Source organism: Crinia signifera, chromosome 5 (assembly GCF_055691185.1).
Source record: "Crinia signifera chromosome 5, ASM5569118v1, whole genome shotgun sequence".
In the NCBI taxonomy this organism is placed as follows: domain Eukaryota; kingdom Metazoa; phylum Chordata; class Amphibia; order Anura; family Myobatrachidae; genus Crinia; species Crinia signifera.
This window is the reverse complement of record NC_139221.1, coordinates 75818553-75837921: the sequence shown is the minus strand read 5'-3', so window position 1 is coordinate 75837921 and position 19369 is coordinate 75818553. Positions and strand designations below refer to the sequence as shown.

At 40.7% G+C, this 19369-nt stretch overlaps 1 protein-coding gene across 1 annotated transcript in view; it reads right to left on the bottom strand.

The window, feature by feature from the left end:
- Nucleotides 1-19369, bottom strand: part of CDH2 (cadherin 2) — a 259251-nt gene that overhangs the window by 17936 nt on the left and 221946 nt on the right. Inside the window, exons 9-13 of the mRNA XM_083187475.1 lie at nucleotides 15662-15847; nucleotides 14144-14397; nucleotides 13733-13875; nucleotides 9957-10190; nucleotides 3581-3814 (exon numbers count right to left, since the gene is read on the bottom strand). Of these exons, the coding sequence (XP_083043601.1) occupies nucleotides 3581-3814; nucleotides 9957-10190; nucleotides 13733-13875; nucleotides 14144-14397; nucleotides 15662-15847 (1051 nt within the window). The remainder of the gene's footprint in view (nucleotides 1-3580; nucleotides 3815-9956; nucleotides 10191-13732; nucleotides 13876-14143; nucleotides 14398-15661; nucleotides 15848-19369) is intronic.

Below are 19369 nucleotides of genomic sequence, written 5' to 3'. Positions count from 1 at the left end.
TTGACATTAGTTTTGCCAACTAAAACAAATCTGTGCAACACGAAAACAATCGGAGAGCCTCTAAATAATTTATGCGGCCGGTTTAGAACAACACAAATTCTCAACTTGTAATTTTATTTCGTGGAATTACAACTTCTGCATGAGACACATTCATTATACAGCTGAAGCCGTCTATTGCAGTGTGTTTTCAGGACTTACATTTAAAGTGCGCCCTACAAAATGTGTAACCAGTCATTGTGCACAAATTGATCAAGATGACGTCATATCTTTTGACAGAATGTACTCTTATGAAAAATGGCTGCCTCCAGTATAAATAAAAGACAAGTATTTTGTGACAGAGGAGCTTATTCAGAGGTGGATGATATTAACACATTTGCTGCATTTTTGGACACAGCAGCTGTACAAAATTATGCAAATTTATTAAGACGTCCACTGCAGTTTTCTATGATCTAATGCTGCAACGTGGGATCCAACTGTGTGACCAATGAGCTCTGCAGAGGACAATAACTCAACTTTGGGAGATACACACTGTGGCCTCAGCTCACATCCGAAACAGGCAGACATGTCCTCCTTGTTCAAACTCTCTGCCGCCACCTTGCCCCACAAGCATGTCCTGCCTATCAATCAGACTGGCATCCTTAGCATTGCAAGAAAGAGATCAGCACATAAGCAGCCCAGCATCTGCGCATGTTTATCTCTCAAGCCACCAGAGATGTGCGCTATCATCAAGTTACCATATAATTTTGAATCAGGCCCAGAGTCTCAAATGTCATAGAAATATGAACATTCATTGTAATTTATAATGATCTGTCTATTTGTAAATTGTCTGTCCAAACTTAACACTTGCTGGCAGCAGTAACATTTTCACTATGTAATCTTGAAATTTAAGACATAATTATATATATATATAAAAAAAGGCAAAACAAATCTGCTTTTGCTTTAACGAAATCTCCCAACTCGCTGTCTATTACATTTGGACCAGACAATTACATAGATTCGTATACATTACAAGGTTCATACTTTATACTGTATTATGCTTTTCATTTATTCTGGGAAGATTGTTTTTTAGTATGACATTCTATGCAAATGATACTTTCAAAATAAACAAATCCATAATTCAGTTTATTACAGCACAAGCTCAAAACAATGTTCCCTAATACATATGACATAGATTTAAAAAGATTCTCCATCCCCAATCTAGCAAGCTAGAGGGGTTCTAGAGGAAAACACAGTACTGATAGAATATTTATGGCCCTTATTCTGATCGGTGCGGATATTCCCGAATTCTTACGGTGCGGTCCGCACGCCACGGTGTGCTGCCGCGTGCGGCCATCGTCCGTAGAAACGCCCACGTGTCCTCCGCATTCGGACGGACTCACTCTTTAAGAACAGGGCGTGTTTACGGACGAAATACAAACCATACGTGTGCGGGTGAAACACTCCGATTCTGCACGGTATTACAGAGTATGCACGGGAATCCCGCATCCAAACGGATGGCAAGCGGTGCTTCCGCACGGAAGCGGTGTATTTACGCCAAACTACAAACTATTATGTCTATTCTGCAATACATCACATGACCCACTTATTCAATTACCTATCCTCATACAAAAATGCCTGTTTGGAATTGGAATCAATTAGATGCCAATATATCCTTACAAGCATGCCTAACACATGCATTGCACACATTAACCCTTACAGCAATTGAAGTGCAATGGTTTCAATTAAAGCACTGACAAGCGTCCTATTAGTGAGTAATGAGTAAAGGAGTCGATTGTATTGGGTTCAGGTGTTAATGCTTGTAGTCATTAGGCGTTCCGTTCGGCTACCGCAAGACCGAGTGGTTTCCGCAAAGCAATACTTGACTTATGGACACCGCACATTTCTATCGGTTTTGGTCGCGTGCATTCGGAGTGCTATCCGAATGTACGCCCCCCAACATAAGTGTACTCCCCCGTGTCCGCCCATGTTTCCTCCCAGTTTTTCCCACTTTGAAACTACGCCCATGTCTCATTCCGCATGACGCCCATAATACGCCCATATTTCAAGACTGATTGCGGGGCACAGTTTTGTACGGGATTTGCACGAACAGGTACGGAGTCAATGCGTGGCACATGCGCGTGGCGTTCTCCACGCATGCGCAGACGCCGTAAAGACGCTATCCGAAAGTATGCGGAAAAGTACGCATCAATCAGAATAAGGGCCTATGTGTCTTGTGGATTGTTATTTAGAACCATACTACATTTGTGACTTATTCTAGCGGCAACGCATTCCATAGCCCACTTGATGTACAGTATAAGTAAGCCCGAGCCTCGTTTTCAATCTTGGAATATCTAGCTGAGAATCATGTCTTTTACAGCATCCAATTAGTACTATACACAAACCATCTTGTTAAATGCAGGCATGCAGAAGAATTGAAAAAAGGTATTCATATATTAATCAATGTTTATGATTAGTATTCTCGTCCTGGTAAAATCTGAGAACAAGACCAAATTATAATTTATTGAGTCAGTATCTTTTATTTTACATTTATGTGAAACACTATACAATAGTATGAAAGATTTAGGCAGCCTGCTAAATGCTGGCTTTAGCAAGAAATGCAAGTCAATCCTATTGATTTTCTTGTCAATCCTATCGGCGAATACAGATAAATCACACAAAAAAGGGCTGAAGATAATGACACCAATAAGCATCATGTTCTGTATCTCCTGCAAAAACAACTAAGAAGCAAAACGAAATACAAAGGAGTCAATCAAACTTTAAATATAGCAGCTCAATCATGTTGTCCAGGTATCAATAATATGTTTGAAAGGCGGATGTGTGGGTGAAGGGGCACATTTCAATGTCACAGTGGCATATGTATGGAAAGATACTGTGCTACTATTGAAAAGTACACGGACTGAGGTCATGGGTTTGATTGGCCCTAACTGTGCTGAGTTTGTATATTCTCCCCATACATGCGTGGGTTTCCTCCGGGTACTCCGGTTTCCTCCCACAATCCAAAAATATACTGGTAGGTTAATTGGCTCCCAACTAAAATTAACCCTAGAATGAATGTGTGTGCGTGTACATGTGGTAGGGAATATAGATTGAAAGCTCCACTGGGGCAAGGACTGATGTGAAGTGCTGCAAAATATGTGTGCACTATATAAGTAGCTGTTCTTAATACTAATACTAATATTAATAAAAATAATAATGTACAGGATGCCCCAATCTATACTTGCACTAATACTGGGACAATAAAATGCATAGGTGGTTGTGCAAACACAAATATCCTTCAACCATTATTGTAATTGTGAAAATAAGCAGAGTATTAAAATGTCTTTATTACAAAATAAAGGGTACGGTATGCCTTGTCTTCTTGTCATTGTGATTATGGGCTCGATTTAGGACTGATCGCAGAGTAGCGACTAGGTCTGAATTAGACCCAATGAGTTGATCACCAGAGCATGGAATCAGTTGTAGTTTACAGTAGCAGCTAGAGAAATATTTTGCTTATTTAATATTTCAAATGTTACTATAATAATTTTTCTGGCCAATATACAAAAAATGTACATTTTACTGTTGTGAGGAGAGAACTTACTGAGCAATATGATGATGCACAGAAGAATTGCAATAATAGCTCCCGTCCCTAGTCCAGTCCCAATGATGGGAGAGACACCGCTACAGTATCCATTTATGTCGCAGGAGCAGACTTTCACCCGAAGGTATGACGTGTTAGACATTGAGGGGTTTCCTGAATCTGTGATTTGAATCGGAATGTTATAGATGCCATCATCGAGAGATCCAATCTTCAGACTTAGCTGGGCGTGGTCACCTAGAAAAACACATTCTGGTTAACAATTACCTTATGGTACAGTATTCATAGATACAATGAATATTTGGAAAGCCATTGCAATGATCTTAGCCCCACTTTATATGTAACTAGTTCCCAGCATGGCAAAATTACAGAGCAACATAACAGTGATGTCAGCACCAGCGGCTGTTCGCAGCTGAATGGGGCAACTCTTGAATTGCTCCACTGGGCGCCATCTTGTGGCTGCCCACACGCAAAACACTTGGATTCCCCCATAAAGGTGAGGAGCAGTGTTAGCCTTGTATTGCAGTATATAGGGTTTTGAGTGTAGTCACGTACAGATGGAGCCAGCCTCCCTCTTTCTGGCGAATCGCCAGATTGTCTCCGCTTCAGGGAGACGGACAGGGTTAGGTGGGAGAGCGTGGAGGCGTTGGGGACCCCGGGTGACCGCCGGCAAGCCAGCGGGGACCCGGGGGAAGCACCGTCGGAAGGGGACGCGCGCGCATCTCGTGCACGTGCGTCCCCTTTCGCAGATCAGATGGCGGCTGGTGGGGGATGGCGGGTGGCGATTCTTCCACCATCCCCTGCAAGAGCGAGGCCAGCTCCATCTGTACAAATTATTTATACTAAATTATTCATATTAAACAAACAGCACTCGAAGACAAGTGTGTATCAGTGGAAAAAAATTGACAACAACGCCAAGTTCCATACATGGATGGCAAGTTTTTGTCTAATATGGCAATTGGGAACACACAAACTGCAAGTTGTATTCAGTTAGGTCTAAAATGGCCCATTGTCTGTCATCATGCAGCATATCTAGCCAACTGTATTGCTCCCAGCTGCGTTCATCAAGAAAATATCACTCCAATAACAAGACATACAATGATATCATATAGTGACTCAGGATCATTTCTAGGATTTGCAGGTGCCTCTTTGTATTGTGTATTGCCAGTAGAAAACAACTGGAAGTGAATGGGTTAATGCATGTAAACCTGCGTGCGCCAGACACTTTCCCTACAGGATATCACATGACTAAACCCAATTATCCACCTGGATATTTAAACTACTACCAACACTGAGAAACAAATAAGCACATTGGAAGCCTGCTGTTTATGACATTTTATTTGCAAATGATAGCACAATTTGATTAACGGTATTTAACATGGGAATGTTTGGTTTGTATTATTGTTAAACAAAGCAATTAAAAAAACAATAACAAAACCTGCTGTTACCACCAATTTCTATGGTTTTAAAGAAACTTTCAGGCTGTAAAGACAATGCTGCCCCCCCCCCCCCTCCCATTAGGGAACTGAGAATCTGATGAGCTGTATTTGGAACAAATAAAAAAGGTTGAGGTTCAATGTAATTGGAGGCACATACAGGGACTTCAGCAACTGTTTTATCTATGCAGACAGGAGTCACAGAACACACGGTGCAGTAGGCGAACTGAGCCCTCTGAGTCAACAGTCAATAGGTCGACATCTAACGGTCAGCATGTACAAGGTCAGCATTGACAAAAGGTTGAGGTCGACATAAGCAAACGGTCAACACTTTCTCATACTTTAACGACTTTGATTGGGGGTATGTGCTACAAAATCAGGTGTCAACATTGACACTTCAAAAAAAAATAATGTAAAAAACACATTACAATCTTTTCCATGAAGACATTTTGCTTGTGTCAACCTTTTGGTGTTGACACTTTCTAGCCTATCATCTATTCATAATCTAGTGTTTGTGAGTCTCCGAAACACTGCCATCTGCTGGCCGAGAGTGAGACTTCATCTCTTTCTCACACATGCAGAAACACAGAAGGTAGCAGACCAGCTTTTGGAGCTCTTGCTTCGAGTGGGCTTGCTAGTGATATATACCCTGATTAAATTCGGAAATATGGATACTGCCTACTGTACTCCCTGATCTATATCCATGAAGCATTCCTGGATTCAATTCACACAGCCCCTCACAGATAATCTTTAGTGGATGTAGGAAAATTGTTTATTCTTTTAAGATAAAGGATAAAACTAGTAAACAACACTTAACAGCAGACATGAAAGATGTCTGCCCTGCAATTAGAATCATCAGTAGATTACAGCTAAACTAAATTAAGTATGGTAGGAAAATATCACATTCATTAGATTCAAATAGAATTCTCAAATGAATATGTTTACTATAATTGCAATGAGTACGCATTTTACAAACATAGCGCCACTATCCCTGCTCATGTCCTATCCTATTCAGCATACGTCGCTCTGGTCAGAAGGATGCCCAACACACCCAACAGTTTCCATACACAAAAAAGCTACCATTTGCAAATATTTATCTTACTGGTACTGTAGATTCATCCTTTGTTATCAGTAGAGACAGGATTATATGCAATATAAAAAGCTTTAAATATGCATGCAAATATGCATGAAAAATACTTAAAATATGCATGAAAAGTGTTAAAATATGCTACATTGAATAATGAAAAAAAAGTCATTTTTAACTTATTTATTTAAAAATCAGCATCCTATTAGTTGCAAATAAACCTCAAAAATAGGCCCACAGCACCTGCAGATGTTTAAGGCTGTACACAGGATTTTTTTTCCTCCAGGCTGCTACAGCAGACTGCAGCATCCTAGGCTCTTCTGTTATCAACTACACAGACCCTCATCTCCAGCGCAGATGGATCAAATGTCAGCATAGCATGTGAAAGCGGCGCAGTGGAAGGCTTTCTCCCTGCGCCGCATACTCACTGTGACCCGGAGTTTTCTCCGCACCGCGTGATGTTACAATCCTTCCGCCCACCTCCTCTGCTGCAGAAGTCTCTCTCTTGGTGCATAGTCCCAGGCCAGGGGCAGGCAATTGTTCAGGAGCTTTGTGGCATAAGCCGCCCCGACTGACTTTTATTAAAATAGATTGGCAGCCTAGAGCAATGTCCCCCATACTGCGCACATATTGGCTCGGCCTGCACACTCTACCACTACCTGGCCAGCAGGAGGGCAAATCAGTGCTGTGATTCGTGGGTGGAAAGGTGGTGGGTCCTAAAATATGCACCATCACTAGATTTTAGGTAAAATATGCAATAACAAGTGAGAATGCGCAAAATATGAGAATGCATATGCAAATATGCAAATGCATATAATCCTGTCTCTAGTTATCAGCCATGCTATGCAGAAGCTGGAGTAATATGGTGACCTGTAGTATCCTTCCACAGAATTACTGAGAGGAAGACTATGTTCGTGGCTCAGCACAGATGGTTATATCAAATTGACTGCGGAACTAATAAAGTCGTCTGTGGCCAAGTATGTATATATTTAAAACCTGGACTGTTGGGGTGCCTTGAACACAGTGTATGGGAAACTCTGCTATATATACAGATGGAGCCGGCCTCATTCAGCGGGGGTCTGGCGGTCGGATTGACAACCGACCAGCCCCCCCCAGCCGCCGGAAGAGGACGCGCACGCACAAGACGCTCGCGCATCCCCTTCCGACGGAGCTACCGTCGTTCCCCACCGCCTCCCGTCGCTGTCCGCTGGTCCCCACCGCCTCCCGTTGCTGTCCGCCGGTCCCCACTGCCTCCCCGCACACACACACACCCCCATGTGCGTGTGAGACTCTTGCGCATCCCAGTCAGATGGAGCGCCTCTCCACCGACGATCGCCAGTGGGGGAATTCTGGCAAGCCCCGGTGCTGGCTGAAAGGCGCTCCATCTGTATTTGATTTTTCATTGGACCAACTAGGTGGAACCCCTACATGTGCCCAGTGACACCCTAGGGTTCTGGGACATCTCAGTTGGGAAACACTACCTTCTACTACTAATTTAGAATAAATATCCATACATGTAACTCAACAGTGTTTTTATCTACATTCTATATACAGTACATACATATCAAAGAAAAGCAGTAATAAAATTACACAAAATAGAAAGTCTACACTAATGTTCTAATATAGAACCACATCCCTCGCTATGGCGATTTTGCTGTGTGCCGTATATATAGAAAATAATTTTGTGATTTATACTACACTGAAACTTTGGTACATAAAATATATCGGTAAAATTTATAAAGTCTGTTTGTACAGCAACAACTTTTTTATTAGCTATAATATTTCCTTAGAAAATGCAGGTCACATTTCTATATAAACCTCAGCAATATATTTTGCAGAAAAAGAAAAAAAAAACAGTAAAAATAGTTTTGCTCTTAAAATGTTGTTTTCTATAAAAGGAACAATAGTAGATGATTTTACACAGTCTACAATTTCTATAAAACATGGGTAACAGAACAAACATTATTATTACTATTTGTAACATTAACAGCTAGTGCAAGAAGTGAAATTGTAGCAGCAGGTTCTGGTATTAATAAAACTAGTCTAGTAGACAAAGGCAGTGTTAAAAATCACACACTTTACTGATTCCTTGTATTCAACCCCGATTCAGCACAGGATGAATCACAATTGTGTTTGCTGTGTATTTTGTTCACAGATGCGACTACACCAAGCGTGTTTTGTTAGAACACTTTATATCTTGAACAGTTAGCGGTGTCAAAATGTGTTTTCTCCCATGTTGCTGCTAGCTAGTGTATCAAAAAGAAAAACAGCTGTATACAGAAAGATGATAAAGGACATAAGTGATTTTTAAAACGCTGTCCTTTCTATAAAAAGATATTTTGACAAACAAAAAGCATGAACAACATTGGGGAAGGGAACATCAATTTAATTGAAGTACTCAGTGTCAGCCTAGCAGTGGAAACAAAAGTGGTATGTCAATAGATCAGGTTAATGACTGTGCATCTAATTACTTTGCAGTGGAACCAGTTACAGTTTGGTGCTTGAAGGTTGGACTTGTATATACTGAAAGTTTACTACTTCCATGACATTATTTTCAATGAATTGTTATCATTCATAAGTGTCTGATGTTCTACTTTTATAGGTGTCCACGCATGGATCACTTATGGTTGGTTTAGACCTGGGGTAGCCAACTCCAGTCCTCGAGAGTTACCAACAGTTAATGTTTTCCAGATCTCCTCACAGAATCACAAGTGAAGTAATTAGCTCCAACTGTGGATCTTTTAAAATGTGTTAGTGAGCAATGAGTGCACCTGTGCAGCAGCTAGGTTGTCTGGAAAATGTGAACTGTTGGTAGCTCTTGAGGACTGGAGTTGGCTACCACTAGTTTAGACCAGTGGTTCTCAACCTCAGTACTCAAGGACCCCCAACAGTGCACATTTTCCAGGTCTCCACACACAATCAAAGGTGAAATAATTAGCTCCACCTGTGATCTTTTAAAATGTGTCAGTGGCTAATGAGTGCACCTGTTCACCTGCCAGGTGACCTGGAAACGTGCACTGTTGGTGGTCCTTGAGGGCCGAGGTGGAGAACCACTGGTTTAGACTACAGATGGCTGCAAATAATTGGAAGTGTTGGCCAAAATGATTATTTATATGGCTTAACAATGTAACAAGTGAGGTGGGCGACACTCAGCGGCTCCTCCCACTGGGTGAACGGTAAGCGTAGCAGCGCTGTCCGAGAGGACGGGTGGGGGCGAGTCCGAGTCTCTTCCCAGTGACCGGAGCCAGCATAGTGGTGTGTGGGCTGTTTCTGGAGGCATGCCCCTGATGGTTGAGAGGGCATGGCTCCATATGGTGATGTCACGGGACGTCCGCGCGGCTCGCCTTGCGGTAATGTAAAGATGCACTGCTAAATGTTCATTTTGAATCCCTTTGTGCGGCGCCCTGCTTTTAGACTATGTGGCCGTGCTTTTATGGTCCATTCTCTGGCACCCTGCAGTAGGCTCACTCTGTGTGTGTATGACTCCGCCCAAACTCCGCCCAGCGTTATACACACACTCACAGACTGACAGTTCTGGGAGATTATATAAAAGATTGTAATTAACAGCTTTTTTTTATATATAAGGCCGCTTTTATTTTTTTAGGAGGATATTTTAGTGTGGTTACAGATAAAGTGGAGAGATATAACCAGTCAGATTCTACTGTATTTATCATGATACAGGCTGCGTTTAAAAATTGTCAGTTATGAGCTGATTGGTTGGAAGTTTATCTCTCTCCACGTTACCTCTCCCCAAGCGCTGATAAATATCCCCCTTAGTCTCCTTTGGAAAGATAGTAATAGGTTTATACAGCACTTGGAATAACAAAGTAATTTTTATGCAAAGGAACATATATTTTACCATTGATACGGGTGATAGTCCAGTTTTTCCTGATGTCCATTGGGCTGTATGGCAGTTCAAAGATGAAAGGTCCTGCATTGGGGCCGATGTCCGCATCTACCGCTGTAATGTTAATTGCATTTGGTTCTGGCCGCTCACAAATGTCTACTTCTTTTGGAAAGACCTGAGGGGCGTTATCATTCACGTCCAGCAAATATATCTGTAATGTTCCTGTGCCACTCATTGGAGGAATACCTAATAAAAAGGTAATTAAATTAGTATAGTCAGAAATAACAACCAACTTTAATGACAAGATATGCCACTGTGTTAAGGGGCATACACGCAGGACAATTTTTTGCCCGTTTTCTAAGTGATCTGACTAGATTGCTTAGAAATTAGCCACGATCGCTCCGTGTGTATGACCCCGAGTGATGGTGATACGCGGTTCTGCGTGTGACCTGACTGGATCTTGACTACCTGTAGTCAAGTTCTAGTCAAATCACTGGCTTGTGCTAACCAGAACACTGGTTAGCACAGATCACCGGCTACGTGTGTATGGGCAATCTAGCCGCGGGGACGTTCAAGGGAAGTCGTCCTTCCCTAGAATGCTCTGCACGGAGGGGAATACACATCTCAACGTGTTTATGCCCCTTTAGACACCTGGAGATAACAAGAAAACTATAAAGCTTTTACAAAGATAAACAATATTTCCAACAATGCTTATGTAAATTCTCCGAGCTGGTACCATTGAGCATTTGACTGACAAAGGCTGAATTCAGGTATTGGAACAGTCTCACCTTGCAGACCTTACAAGTTTACACCTATTAAGGAGCTTGTGTATAGAAAATAGAAACTGTATTCCTTACAGAACACATGATTAAAAAGACTTTAATAAAATAAATGGCAAGCAATTGTGTTACAAAGAAGCACTACATCAATAGTAAAAGGAAGGCTGTTTCTTTCCTCTGGACCAAAAGGAGCACGGTTCCCATTGTCTTTACTATTGATTAGGGAAGAAGGTGACACTGCTAGGAGAGAAAGAGCATGCCGCGTACAGCAAAACACAGGTGGGTCCATTATTGTCTGCATTGTTAGGTGCTTGTGATGTGTGCATTTATATTGGATGTGAGTGCCTATGCTGTAAATGGAATATTGTATACACAAAGAAAGTATGAAATAGTTATTTTTAAAATTGAGACTTGTTTTATCCAATTCGCTTTGCTTCATCCAGTCTGTTCATTGAAACATACATGTCATACATTGACACTTCATTTAAAGAGATGGGAGAAAGATGATTGAAATTTGTGACAATGAGGAAGCTATAACACATTTACACGTAACCCCAATGCAAACAGACACAATCAACATGTTTACTAAGTTCCCATCACTCCTGATGGATGGATTTAACAGGCATGTAGGCAGCAATATATGGTATATCTTGCACACAAGCAGAGACTTACACTGTAACTGCCATTTGTACACTGACACACGTCATACACTTTGCCTCAACTATGTTGTTCGTTATATAGCATAGTGTACACAAACTGACAGAGGATGGCTGAAGCAGAGCTGAGTGGCAGCCCAACGGCCTGTAGCGTCTGCTGCAATGACTTCACACAAAGATGAATTATGGGACTGATTTAAGTCTACAGGTGGGGCAGATTTAAAATGTGCAGATTTATTTAGATTTAGGAGGGGAGATTTTCAGTATAAATAAAATTGTAAAACACTTGTGGGCTACAAGTATTAGCAGCCTTTCCTTACCCTGCAAAGCAAGAATAAAAGAATAAAAAAAGTATTTACACCCTTTGCATTGCAACATGGTTGGTCCAGGTGCAAAGTTACTTGATCTTTTCTTCTTTGCTCCCAATTCAAAATACAGCCCCTATCAGGGGTGCAGAAAGGCATGGCTGGACTGGACTACCCCCCCCCCCCCCCCCCCCCCCGTAGATAGTAGTCACCCTTGGCTAGCTTGTATACAGCTGTCAACATTGTAAAGACTGGAATGTATGTACGGATAGGGGTCAAGGACTACGCAGGATGCAGTGAAATATTGGGCAGATGTAGGAGTGAGTAGAAGAAAAGTCTATCTAGACTCTAACACTGCCTCACAGCACTGAGGTCATGGGTTCAACTCCCACCATGGCTCTAATTGTGTGGAGTTTGTATATTCTCCCCATGCTTGCGTGGGTTTCCTCCGGGTACTCCAGTTTCCTCCTCCCCATCCAAAAAAATACTGGTAGGTTAATTGGCTCCCCCCCAAAAGAACCTATAATGTGTGTGCATGTACATGTGGTAGGGAATATAGATTGTGAGCTCCATTGGGGCAGGGACTGATGTGAATGTTCAAACATTCTATGTAAAGCGATGCGAAATATGTGTGGTTAAGTTATAAGTAACTGGTAATAAATAATAATGAATACGGTCTATAGGGATAAGAGGGGCAGGGACTTTACGCAGATAGTGGAAGAAGTAATTTGCCAACTACAGCACTGCACACGCAGCTGGTTCAAAGGAGGAAGCAACCAGCTTCCACTAACTAATCAGTTTCCCAGGCCGGTGCCCCCAACCCTATATTACTTGGGGCATGTGCTGAGCACTACACAGTGAGCATGTTACAGTAGCTCATATAACAAGGGCAATATGGATCTGAGCAGCATTGCTATAGCTAATCTAGGGTACTTTTATTATTTAGAAATATTCTTATAATATCAATGTTCAATGTGTATTAGTCTGTAATTACTTACTTTAAGTATAATTACATCTAAATGCAAACGTGTAAAGCAATAACGACAATGTAAACATGCCTCATAGCACATCTCCCCTAATCTGTGCATGTCTAATGAGATGTTATCATAATGTAGGATGTATATTTACAGTATTAATGTATCAATTTAGTTACAGTAATACCGTTTTTCCCCGATAATAAGACACTGTCTTATTTTTTTTTTCCAGTCCAAAAAACCCCATAGGGCTTATTTTTGGGGTGGGCTTATTTGAATTAACATTGATGACCATTATGCTCCCCCAGTCCTGCTATTATCCCCATCATGCCAATCGGTCCTGCTTTTATGCCTATCATGCCCCTCAGTCCTGCTTTTATCCCCATCATGCCCCTCGATCACCTTACACTTTAAGCACAACTGCCGCTTTCCTTTTGCCTTAATTCAGCCACTCAGCCTTCCTGCCGCCGCTCTTTCACTCCGCTCCTGCCTGTGTACAGACACCGCATAGTCTTTGAGGTGCGTGGTGACGTCACATGTGCAATGCATCCCTGGGACCGCTGATGCCAGCAGAGGCTTCAGCGGTACCAGGGCTGCTAAGGGCCAGGGCTAAATCTTTAACAACAGCATCCAGAGCTGGAGGCATTGTAGTTTAGCGCAGGGACTGGGCAAATTTGGCATTAAGGTAGGGCTTATTTTCGGGGTAGGGCAGAAATAAGGGTAGGGCTTATTATCGTAGAAATACGGTAATTAATACATTATAAAGAATTGTCATGTAAAGTAAGAAAAACATTTCGAAGCCAAATATCTGATTAGAGAGAGCGAGAGAACAATCAAAAGCATTTGTAGTTACCATGGAAACAGTAAAAAAATAAATTGAAAAAAAAAAAAAAATGTTTACCCTTCCTAGTTTTAGTTCCCAAAAAAAACAAAACTTAAATTCACATATAATTAATTAGTTCTTATGTAATAAGCCAAATTAAAGGCATTTTGTTCCTGAAAGGAAGCTGCATATTAACCTTTCAGCTAAAAGGTTAGCATTGGGCTAATATATAATAATATATGAATACATACCACTGTCTGAGGCCAGAAACGTTGCATTGTACATGTTGTTTCTTACATACATGGACTCCCTGTCCAATACAGCTATGGTAGAAATTTGTCCGTTTAAAGAATCAATTTTAAGCCAGTTTCCAGGATCTGAAAGTTTTGCATACCTAATAACGAAAATTAACATTGGTATTAGCAAATACTAGTTCATCTGCAGGAGAATACAGCATACTGAATGGATTGTAAATGATTTCCAACACAGAAAAGAGAAAAAAAGGAATTCTCTTTGAGTTTACAACAGTTCAAGGTGGTTAAAGACCTACGAGCATACAAAAAAAGATGGCAAAAATCATTTAGAAAGCTATTCAATGCTTTTTTTTTTAAATGATATCATTTTACTGATGAAAATGTCAATGACACCCTCCTGGACATTACCTAATTGTCTGTTGCATATAACGGTCTGGATCTTGAGCATTGAATGTGACAAGTATATTTCCAGGTAGCAGACCTTCTTCCTGCCGCACCAGTTTAGGGTTTGGAGAAAAATAAGGACTCTCATTGACATCAATGATAGTAATGGAGACTGTGGCTGTTGACTGTGGCGGATGATGAATGCCTTTAACTAAAGGCACTTGGTTTTCTGCAGCAACCGTAAGAACAAACATCCTATTGGTCTCAAAGTCGATTGGCTACAAACAAACGGAAAATACAGGTTAAAGAACTGAAGAATAATAATTAGGGTGCCATTCTAGGCAAAAAACAGATGCAATTCTCCTTCTGTTATTGCCATCTTACGATGATGACATTATGCAACATTAAAACAATTTTTTTTGTTATATAAAGTATTTTTTTTTTCCAAAACTCAAAAGCTGTACAAGGGGAATGAAAACCAAAGTCAGGGCTTCCAGTTCTATAGTCTAAAGTGACTCTCAGGTCAATTAGATATGCGTGCACACTCGACAGGAACTGGATGGGAAGCTGATATCCAGTGATGTCAGCTGCCCCTCCTTCGGCACCCACGTCATTGGCGATAAGCGTGGAAATGCCCAGTGTTTTCATGGGAGCACCCATGAAACGCTGGGTGTTCCCATGGGTGCGACTATCCACCGCTGTACCACTCCCGCAGCCTTGGGTGTGTGCCCCCGGCGAACAGTCTGTTTGCCGTGGCCGCATGCACCAGGCATAAGCGTAAAAATGCACCTGCGAACGTGTATAGGCAGAACATTGGTCCCCCATATGAATGTGTGGGGGACCAAAGCGATCTGAATAAGTTCCTAAATATGCTCCTAACTGCCATGTTACAGACTGCACTTGCAAAATGACATTTAAAGGACAACTGGTTGGTACTATACCTCTCTACAATTTCTCAATCTTCAAGACTTCATAGATCTGCCCCGTAGCCATTATTGCATGCAACTCAGTATTACTTAGCTAACTGCAATATTTTATTAATAAATCATTGTGATAAGAGTTTTCTATCTTTTTTTGTAGAACATTTATTTTTTTATTTTCCTGTAAGGTTGATCACCCCATAAATATATTACTAATTACAATCAACTAGTAAAATAACTTCTAATTATTTTATATCTATGGATCTCCAAACTGCTGGTGCTTGCAGTACAGATATTATTATTATTATTATTAGATGTGACACTGTTCCTCTTGCACAAACGTTATGTGGCCACTGCAGCGACTATATGCTGCACGCGTAAGGTTCATGCATCCCGTAAGAACCTGCAGACATGCATAGGGACACTATTTGTGGCAAACGAGTCACGTTTACTGCAACTCGTATGCAAGATGTACAGTGAAACATCTGTACAAATCATCTGGCGATTAGCTGACACTTTTTTCATGTCGTTAAACTAAAACAATGTTTCTGCAGTCCTTTAAATTTGCAGAGCCTTTGAAAGTAATTAGCGCTGTACTTTTTACCATAGAAATTTCACTTACTTTGACAACAGTCACCAAACCATCATTACTGTTTGGATCTGTCTTAATGGCAAATCGTCCTGTTGCGTCACCACTGACAATTCTGTATACCGTGTTCCAAGCAGTTGTGTGCGGCTGGTCCTTGTCGGTTACTGTTAGATTGGCTACTACAACATCAATTCGGTTTTCAGGCACTTCTCCGTAAAACTAAAACAGAAAAAGTGAAAGACAGGAAAAACATTTTTTAAAACATTGCGCAGCGACAATAATATTTTGCTATTCACATAATAAGGGAATAGAATAAGAAAATTCCTTGCGATCATCACTTTAGGAAAAAGGATTAATTGACTATCATTGCCTGGTATTGTCCTAGACTCTTATCTCCACAGAACAGCTCATTGTCTAAAAACTAATGCCTTACTTATCTCATTCACCATGGCGTTGACTTGCAGGTAAAGCACAGTAGTGAGAAGATTATTATGTGTAATAATGTGAAATGAACAGAGAGACTAAGAATCAAAAATCTTTAAATAAGTCACGAAATTAAGTACCATTTCTCAGCATTTCATGCTCTTCACGCACACAAATACCTGAGCCATTACCAGATCAAGGAGACAGTTACGCATGGAATGTATTGAAAACAAAATGAAGGCCATTAAGGCATATTCCATTATGAACCAATGTTTGTACAAGCAAGGTAATATTGTCTTGTCTTGCATATAGATCTTGTACATACAAAGGACTGAGGTCCAGCATTATTTGCATTCTTTCCCAGAAGTAGAAATGATGGAATGAAAGTGAATTCTCAATTCATATAACAATATTTAGGGTATATACAGTATATATAAGGATGATGCTCTTTTTGTCACTGTGTACAATGGATCTAAGTACTGTAGCTTCCAGTCTGTTATTTCAGCAACTAGCTGTATAAAATGGGAATACTGTAATACCGTATGTAATGATGGAACTGTAGGAGCAGGTATAGTTCCATGTGATTTATAGCAGCGAGACAATTGCTGGAATCACAGTACCAATGATGTCAATACATTGGCTTTTAAATGCACACCTAATGTATCCCCTCTGTACGCTACAGTCCATATACTGATGCACCTAAAATATCCTGAACATTGAAAACCCTGTAATATCCAAACAGCTATTCTAACAAAAACCTTGTAAGGGTCATTGAAAGACAAATTACAATAAATGAAGACAATTACATTTGCGATTTAAGTGCTATTTACTGTCATTTTGATAGGTCAATTTTTACCCAGCATTGATGAGAAAAATGTTCCTATTACTGTGACGTATTACACAAAAACACAAAGGGCTGTGTGTGTGAATACAAATTTTTTGTTATAGTCTAGACATCATGGGGTGAAATGTAATAGGATGAGAGATTCAGAAAGTGAGAGATTTGGTGATAAATCTCCAGTTTTTTTTAATGCGGCAATCAGTTACACTTCAAAATCAAGCAGGTTCTGCAGGGTAAATTGTCGCTTAAAAATAAATAAATGGAGATTTCTTCCCAAATCTCTCACTTTCTGAATCTCTCATCCTATTGAATTTCCCCCCATAAGTCTACAGTTTCTGGAAGAGCTTTAGCTAATATCAGACAAGGCCTGTTACTGTGATTTCTTTAGCCTACAATTATCCCAGCCCTACAGAACTTTGGTGAAATCATATGAATGCATGAGTGCTTTAACAAGCAAAGCAACTGAAGGACCCAAAGGGGTCAATTCAGGAGTAGGAGTGAGTTTCTGAAAGCGAGTTTGTATTATGAAACTTGCATATATTGTCGCAATGCAAGCACTCAAGAACTGTGAGATCTATCAATTTGCAACGGTCATTGCGAGAAGTGACCTGGGAGAAGTGTGCAAAAAAGTGGGAAAACATTCTGGACCCACAAAAAGTGGCACCAGAGATCGCAGTACCCTACATAAGGCTATTACTGGCCATAAGGGCTAGAGGTTCTTAACAGGTGTCACAAAGATGATATTTGCACTCTATTATTAATGGGGTGAAATTACAGCAAGGGTTTTTTCCAGCAATTTCAGGTGTTTCTAGCAATCAAGGTCCAGAAAAATGCCTTTAAATTGTTTTTTTCAATCTGTATCTGCAAGTTCTAAAACCCCTCTCCCAGCAATGTCCTTCACCTCCATGTACCTGTCCCAAATCACGTACCCCTTTATTGAACTTTTTAGAGAAATATACCAATCTGCATCACTTCAGCCTCTGCAATGGCATGATTACCTAGCCTCCAGAGCAGCCAGTTCATTGGGGAAGTGGATGGGATACAAGACGGTGGTCTAATTAGGGCTGACATAAATAGTGATTGACTGTGGCAATGGTGCATATGGCTGAATAAGGGAGGCGTGGCCATATTCCCTCCGCAAAAATATTGTTAAAAAGTACAATGTATGTATGGAGGGGGTGGATTTGACCACCTCTGCCAGGGAGCAGATCAAGCAGTGGGTGGTTTGGCAAGGTAATCAGTCTGATCCGCCACAACAACACTTGAGAGAGGAGACTACTGCTCAGGGGCAGAAAACTCCTGTAACCCTCTGCAGCCTAAGACAAAGCAGCATGTGCTGGTCTGGGAGAGAGAGAATGCTGTAACTATGCAACAGCAGTCTTCTCTCTGCCAGATGTGCCACTGATCTGGGTCCCTCCTGCTAGACCGGGAAAATAATAACACCACTGAATCTACTGTGTGAGTGAGGCAGAATTCCATAAAATGTGTGAGTTTCCTGGACATTCTATGACAGAACACAAGCATGCATTTGACCTGTTGCTCACAACCTGATATAGACATACACTGGACTTCTTCAAAATGGCTCCGATCCTCTGGAACTCTCTCATCAGCTCTTTTTAACATTCATATTGTTAAAGAATAAAAACTCAACTTTCAGTACAGCATTCACCACACATTTTTTGCATAAAGATTTTGAAGCAAGCATGGCTCTGGATGATATTGATAATAATAATAATAATAATAATAACTAAAACAATAATAACTATAATATCCTTCATAAGGGGATAACCAATCAGCCAAGGGGAATTACTGTGGCTAATGGTTTCTCTAAGGGCCATCTAATTAGCCCCAAGACCTGGCACATGTAGGGAATAACCATCCTTTAGAGACCCATTTTGCTGTGATAACACATCGGTCCGGAAACTTATCCAGGATCCCATGTATTCGGTCAAAAAGAACCTGGCTATAATTAGATAGTCCAATAATGTCTATTGGTCTAAAATCACAATAATAGTAGCACAGATAGTACAAAGTCCTGTAATGAGAATGAATTGTTCCTTTTCTGAAGTTGCACTTTCCTATATTGTAAATGTTGTATTTATCCCTGAAAGTACCGCATTGAAACATTGAAAAGGAATTAAACTTAGAAGCTGAAAGGAGCGACGCCAGCGTATGTCAAAAACTAGACAGATCTACAGCTTTAAAATTCTAAACACATGCAAGTGAAAGTAAATAGAGAAGAAGCTGATTATTGAGTATAGCAGTGGTGCAGTGCAAGAAACAGCTTCCGTGGGGAAAGAAGTAAGTTTGTCATGTAATGAATAAATCATTACAAACATTCAAATCTAAAACAAAGGTATACTATGGCCTGAATGACAATAAGTGTAGACTGCAATGGCTATGATATATTTTATAACATTATATTTTTGATATAACCAGCAAAATTTGCTCCAATGTTAGAGCTGCTTTCAAATAAA